The following is a 7,489-nucleotide window of genomic DNA, read 5'->3' as shown; positions in this document are numbered from 1 at the left end:
TGCGTTTTCCGCCAAAATCGAAAAATTGTGTGTTTCTCGCTAAAACCGCAAATTTGCATTTTCCCGCTAAAACCGAGAAATTATGTTTTTCCGCCAAAATCTGAGAAATTGCGTTTTCCCGCCAAAACCGAGAAATTGTGTGTGTTTTCCGCCAAACCGAAAAATTAAATTTTCTCGCCAAATTTATGAAATACATTTTTCCGTCAAAACTGTGAATTACGTTTTCCGTCAAAATCATTAATTTTTTATTTTAACGATAAAACTGTTTTTTTTTTTTTTGGTTAAATTGTAAAGTTATGTTTTCTTTTATTAAACTCATGAAATTATATTTTAAGAAGCCCATGGACACCCATTGTCCATTTGGTCTTCGCCCAATTGGACCGTATACCAATTGGTCTTTTGTCCAGTTGGACCATTTATTAATTGGACATGTCCATAGCCCGCCCAAAATGAATTGGACTGGGCTAGCCCATGGTCAGCCCGCCCAGTTGACACCTCTATCTGGGTAGCCGTATTGCAAGTACCAAGGCTCCCCCCTCCCTAGATTATGAGATTTCAGAGATGATAACCCTTATTTCTGAGGGCATTTTAAGCTTATTGCATCTCGCCAAAGACGCTTGCAATATCGATATCAACATGTATCAAACCATTTCTTAATGGGAAGATTCCATTATTAGTTGGTGTTATAAAATTACGATTATTAGAACATCAAGTTCTAAAAAAAAAAAAAATAGAACATCAAGTTCCATATCCATAGAAGAAATCAAATACTAACAAACCAAATTAAAGTTCATCATAGATTCACCAAAAAGAGTTTATCATAGATTCAAGTGTCAAAATAATACATCAAGCGGTGTTTCATTGAGCTGAGAGCAAAGAAGTGAGTTATTCAAATTTTTTGACAACTTACTTACACTCTGCTTTATTTGGTTTCAGTTTTACAACAATCAAGAGTTGGCCAACGCCTTGGCACACAAACAATTTGATGGCAAACGTTACCACATAAGAAAATTGCATACAAAAAAGTACAACACAAAACAGATGTTGCATTCTTAATTTTGTTTCTAACTTTTACTCATGGATAACTTTAATGAGTTCAGCCAATGATGAGCTTGTGTAGTGGTGATCTCTAAGTGTCTCATCATTATGTATGCATTTAATTGGCATAATAATCCCATCTTCTTTCATTTTCCTACACAGCTTATCAGCTTCACGCCGCCGGCCTTCCCTAGACAATCCTGATATCATTGTTCTATACGCTATAGCATCAGGCTTCACTCCTTTAAGAGCGAGGCTACAAAACAAACACCAAGCCTCTTTCACCTTACCACTTCTACACATCCCTCGTATGATGATACTATACGTGACAATATCAACATACATATCTCTCTTTTCCATCTCCTCCACCATCACCATCGCGTTCTCTACCTTCCCCTTACTACACAGACAATCCAACAAAACGTTGTAGGTAACAACATCAGGAGCCACACCACAATCAACCATCCGACCGAAAACCTTCAGCGCAACACTGAGTTTCCCCGCTTGGCAATAACCGTGGATAAGAGTGTTGTAAGTGAAAGCATCGCCAACGATTCCTTCACGAGCCATCTCACACAAGAGTCTCATCCCATCCTCTACTCTCTTAGACTTGCAAAACCCCTTTATGAGAGTATTATACGTCACCAAATCCGGAGAACAGCGCATCGAATCAAACATTCGCTTGGCCTCACCTAACCGACCATCAACGCAAAGCCCGTTGATGAGTGAATTGTAAGTGAAGACGTTAGGATCCACAGATCTCAAGATCATCTCCTTGTACAAGTTTACAGCCTCAAAGAGATTCCCTTCTTTCACAAACACATGGATCATCCCGCTGTAAAAGATCACATTAGGATCAATCTTCCTCCTCTTGATCATATCTCTCACTAGCCGAGCCGCCTCGCTCCATCTACCGGAGCTACAAAGAGCATTAACGAGAGTGAACAGAATCCCCTCTCATTCCTTTCTTCTCAATCAGTCTTAAAACCTCCAAAGCCTTATCAGCCTCTCCGTTCTTGCAAAGGCCGTTGATCACGGTGTTGTAAACGACGACGTTAGGTTCACACCCCATGGTGTCAACGAGAGAGAGAGAGCCTCGCGAAGCTTACTCCCGCGGCAGAATCCGTTGAGGAGGGAGCCGAGGGTGACGACGCTGGGCTCGATCCCGAGTTTCGTCATCTTCGCGAGAACGGAGAGAGCGAGAGAGAGGCGAGAGCATCTGCAGAGACAGTGGATCAGGATGGTGAAGGTGTAGAGATCGTGCGAGATCCCCAGAGCTTCCATCTTGCGGCAGAGGTAGACGACGGCGTCGTGGTGCTTGTTCGTCTTGGCGATGGCGGTTAAAACTCTGGTGAAATCGAGGATGGTGGGGAGGGGGCGAGAGTGAAGCATCTCGCAGAATAAAGAGAGAGCATCGTCGAAGTTGATAGAGTGAAGGGAAGCAGTTGCTAATCTCTCTCGGTAACCAGAGAAAGGTCGTGAACAGAAGAAGGAAAGAGGAGGAGGAGGAGGATTAACTCTTCGACGAAGAAACCATTTCGTCGCGATCGAAAGAGATCTATGCATCCAAATTGGATTTTGGTTTCGTTCCCAAAGCGTTAATTTGGACTTTGCGACCAACGGCGAACAACTGTTCCGGCGACGACGACAATGTTAGTTACTACTCAATACAACAACGTCGTTTAAACGACGGCGTTTTGGAGGAAACAGTCAAATGTTGTTGACATCGTAATATCTTTTTTCTCCTTTATACCAAAAAAAGAAGAACAGTTCCGAACCATTATCTAGTATGGTGCTCTGAGAAGGTTCACGCTGTTTTTGTCTAGATGCATCAATAACTTCTTCCAAGGGGTGGATCCGGTATTTCAGATTTTCGAGATATTTCGGTATAGACGTATATAACAAGTTTGGGTATTTCTACATTTCAGGTTGGATTAAGAGTATTTTAAGACCGGTTTTGGTTATTTCGGGTCCGGTTCAAATATTTAAATTTTGAAGGAAAAAAATAAATTCTTCATTGTTTGTACCTAAAATATGTACTTTTAACTTAGATGATTTTTTTTTGAATTTGAAAAATAGTGTGCTCGGTTCACATAAAAGAGGGTGGAGTGGGCAAATACCTTAGACTCCCGGAGCTATTTGGCAGGAAAAAGCGCGATTTCTTCTCCTCAATTGTCGATCGCATCAAGCAGAAGGCACGAGGATGGTCAACTAAACTACTGTCTTCGGCTGAGAAGATGGTTATGCTCCAGAGTGTTCTATCGCCTATCCCTTCATACTCAATGACCTACTTCAAGTTGCCAGTGTCGCTGTGTAAGCGAATTCAGACTGCCTCATGCGATTTTGGTGGGATAACAATGAAAATGCCAAGAAGATGGCGTGGGTTGCGTGGGAGAAGATAGCAAGGGCCATGTTCGTTTCGTAAACTGGATGAGAATTCCAGACGCGGCATCCGCGCGCAGCAATTGGATGCAGCAATCAGATGTTGTTCGTTTGCGATTCTTGAAATTTTGGATCATGCGTCTGGAAATTGTATCTGGCTGTAGTTATGTTCGTTTTATATTTCTGTATTTTGTATCTGAATGAGTTTTATGTCAAATGACCAAAAACTCCTTGTCTTCTCTTTTGGTCTAAACATGTATAAAACTATATTTAAAATTCAATTTTCATGTTTTAACTTGTAAAAAATTATGTTTAAATGCAAATAAAATAGATATAAATAAAAATAAATATCAATAGAGAGAGAGACAGAGGGAGAGAGCGTGAGAGAGAGAGAGAGAGGGAGAGAGAGAGAGAGAGAGAGAGAGAGAGAGAGAGAGAGAGAGAGGGAGAGACTGCGTGAATATAGACCAGATGGAAGAGCGTGAAGAGAGACTTTTCGTTAGAGAGAGAGAGATGATTTTATCTAGAGAGAGACTTTGTCTTAGAGAGAGAGAGAGACTTTCGAGAGAGAGAGATTATCTATAGAGAGACTCTCTATCTGATATCTAGTCTCTCTATTTTCTCTCCTTCTTCTCTCTTCTCTCCTCCTATCTTTAGAGGCCTTCTTTACTCTCTCTCCTTTCTCTAGACCCTCCTTGTTTCGTTAGACTCCCAGATCCATCTCTCTCGAGAGAGAGCTTTCTCTCTCCTCTGAGCTTGAGAGAGAGACTGCGTGAGAGAGAGATATGGGTTCGAGAGAGAGTCTGCGTGCGAGAGAGAGAGTCTGCGTTAGAGAGAGAGAGAGAGAGAGAGAGAGAGAGAGAGAGAGAGAGAGAGAGAGAGGGCTGAGAGAGATCAGAGGTTCATGGTTGCAGAGATCAGAGGTTGAAGAGAGGAGGATGAAGAGATTTTACTTTTGATCTGAAGACGGCGTCAGATTAGGTTAATGGCAAGACTTGTGATTTTTAAAATAAAATAAGGGTATTATCGACTTTTAGCACTTTTGGATGAGCTTGCTGTAGTTGGAAGCGTTCAAACATCTCATCCAGAAATCCCGAAAAATCCGGATGAGTTTTCAAAATTAATCTGGATGCCGCGTCCAACTTAACCTCCTATTTCGCGCCAAACGAAAATCGGTCCGCGTCTGCGTCTGGATGCAGCGTCCAGTTTACGAAACGAACAGGGCCCAAAACCAAAGTCCGCTGGAGGGCTGGGAATGCGAGACTGCCAAAGCTTCAATGATGCACTGTTAGCCAAGATAGGATGGAGACTGTTGAATAATCCTAACTGCCTGCTGGGAAAACTTCTGAAGGGCAAGTACTTTGCTGACTGCTCCATCTTACAAGCCACAGAAGCATCGGTTATGTCTCACGGCTGGCGTAGCGTTTTGATAGGGCGTGATCTTCTGCTAAAAAACATGGGATGGACTGTGGGGGATGGAGTGTCCATTAATATTTGGCAGGATCCCTGGCTTTGTTTAAACAAGCAGGAAAGACCTATGGGCCCGCCTTCAGAACAGAGTGTTGACCTCTGTGTTGCAGACTTGTTAGTCGATGGTGGTAAGCACTGGGATCGTCAAAAATTACAACTTCTACTCCCGGCATATGAATAAAAAATTCTCTGCATCAAACCGAGTCTAACAGGCGCTCAAGATAAGTTAATCTGGTCAGGCACAAAGGGAGGAGAGTACTCTGTTAAGTCTGGTTACTATGTAGCCGTAGAAGAAGAGCCGGATACTAGGAGAAATGATGCAGGTTTTAACTGGAAGAGGAATGTCTGGGCTCTGGACTGCGCCCCGAAGGTGAAGCTCTTTGCCTGGAAACTACTTAAAGGTGTTATTCCCGTAGGCGAGCGGCTGCTCGAAAGACACATAGAAGTTGATCTGAGATGCAAAAGGTGTGGAAACAACGAATCTATCACTCACCTCCTCTTCCAATGCCAGTTTGCTCAAAAGGTTTGGCAGCTAGCCCCTTTACTTCCTGGTATGGACTCGAGTGGAATGTTAGTTTTGATGGTGGTCTGGCCTTCAATATGTAACCAAAAAAGTCTCCTACCTGCGGGGATTGTTAATGGATCGGTGGTACCATGGGTCATGTGGTCGTTATGGAAAGCTCGCAACCGGTTAGTGTTTGAAGGATTTTCCGCCTCGCCTGAGGATACGCTATCTACAGCTATCAGAATGGCTCGTGAATGGAGCTTACAGAGCAAACCAGAGAAACCGGACACTTCAAGGAGCAGGAAACCGGAGATGATAGCCCCAACTGGTACGAGGATAGTGCGCTCTGATGCTGCGTGGAGTGCGTCTAGTTTGACTGCCGGAGCTGGCTGGGTCATCCTTTCTTCCCCACAGAACATGACTTTTCAACAACACCTGGAGTTTGTAGCATCGCCTCTAATGGCAGAAGGTCTGGCCCTCCGTGAAGCGGTCCTAACCTGCCAGCGACTGAAGCTGCAACATATCAGATTTGAGTCGGATTCTGCTCAACTAATCAAGTGCCTTTCTTCAAATGAAACGATTGCAGAGTTGCATAGTGTAGTCTTTGATATCCTGAAGCTATCTGAGTTTTTTGATTCAGTGTCTTTTGTTTGGTTACCTCGTGAGAGGAATGTAGAAGCCGATGCCTTGGCTAAAGGAGATTTAGCTATGTTTGAACCCTTAGTGGTTGGTGAGATTGTTAATGCTCTCAACTAACTGCTTTCATTATAATATATGAGTTCCAAAAAAAAAAAAAAACTTAGATGATTTTATAATTTTTAATAGATTAAAATATTAATATGTTTGAAGATAAAAATTTAAAAATAAAAGATACTAATTTAGTTGTTATTTTAAAATTTTGGATGCAATTTTTGTTAATGTAAGAAACAAGAGCTTAATATGTATTTTAAGTGAATAACAAATGATTTTGTTCATAATTATATGTATATTATCTGATTTTGAACCATGTAAAAAATCAGTATAAATATTTTGAATAAAATTAGAGAAGTAAACTAGAAATATATGGTCAAGTATTCATATGTTCGATTATTTTCAAATATCCATTCGGATTTGAATATTATTTATTCGGATCCGGATATCCAATCTCTCCTACTTAACTACCGTTCGGGTATTTTGTTACTGCTGTTCGGATTTCGGTTTGGGTTTTTTGAATCGGATTCGGATACGGATTCAAATATCGGGTAAAATGGTCACCTCTACTTCTTCTAGTGTAATTGAATCTTTACCATACTTGAGAGTATGTTTGAGTTTTATCATAACTCTCATCCGAAAAAAGGGAGGGGGGGGGAGGGGGTATGTCTTTCTCCGAAGAGAGAATGTAAAAAGCTCTGGTGACCAGGTATCGTGTTTATCTGAATTAATAGCAGATTCGAATTTGGGTCTTTTAAAGATCCTTAGAATGCCTTGTGCCACCGGACCACTGACGCGTGGTTAAAAGTATTCAAGAACACAATAGATTGAATCTCATCAGTGCCATTCACACTAAAACTACTCATCTCAGCAACAAGCTTCAAGAAATCGTCAATATTTTCACATCGATTGACTTGGTTCCACCGCACTTGTATGTGTAAAACTGATATTGTACGTGGATCCGATCCGGCAGAGACTTAAAACATATAGAGTCCATCAAGAAATGACCACATCAATTGTACAGTGTTTCACTTGAAAAGTCTACAGCAGGTGAAACCAATAAGAACACAAAGGATTCAAGACCAACTGTCTCTTTATTAAGAATCACTTAAACAATCTTTTACAAAGACTTGTCTAATCCGAATTACACAACGCCACACGCGGCTTGTCACGGACCAATTCTTAATCTACCCTTTGCGTGAACCAACCCCTGTTGATCACGTTTACAAATCACTCACTTTCTGAAACCCCAAAACCCCTGTTTGTGTTTCTGTGAGAATATATCGTTGAAAGCTTAACCTAATCCTAAGTCTAAGCTTTCCTATATATTGCCACCAATTCTTCCCAATTGTGCAATATCTATTTTCCTAAAAATCAGCATCACCAAATCTTCCAATTCGTGAT

The 7,489-nt window shown here is 41.5% G+C and overlaps 2 protein-coding genes across 2 annotated transcripts; one reads left to right on the top strand and one right to left on the bottom strand.

The window, feature by feature from the left end:
- Positions 1-894: 894 nt before the first annotated feature.
- LOC106366458 (pentatricopeptide repeat-containing protein At1g64580) lies at positions 895-3,100 on the bottom strand. Its single transcript, XM_013806059.3, is given in 3 exon segments — positions 895-1,981; positions 1,983-2,121; positions 2,124-3,100. Coding segments are annotated over 3 exon segments (1,530 nt in total). The 5' UTR covers positions 2,605-3,100; the 3' UTR covers positions 895-1,071.
- A 1,575-nt stretch (positions 3,101-4,675) lies between these two features.
- Positions 4,676-6,151, top strand: LOC106372883. The gene is made up of 2 exons (XM_013813145.2): positions 4,676-5,018; positions 5,103-6,151. Exons 1-2 carry the CDS (start codon positions 4,676-4,678, stop codon positions 6,149-6,151), a joined length of 1,392 nt encoding a protein of 463 aa, XP_013668599.2.
- The last annotated feature ends 1,338 nt before the right edge of the window (positions 6,152-7,489 follow it).

The sequence above is a fragment of the Brassica napus genome, chromosome A9, assembly GCF_020379485.1.
Source record: "Brassica napus cultivar Da-Ae chromosome A9, Da-Ae, whole genome shotgun sequence".
NCBI lineage: Eukaryota > Viridiplantae > Streptophyta > Magnoliopsida > Brassicales > Brassicaceae > Brassica > Brassica napus.
The sequence above is the reverse complement of the archived record's forward strand: the minus strand, read 5'-3'. Positions and strand labels throughout refer to the sequence as shown.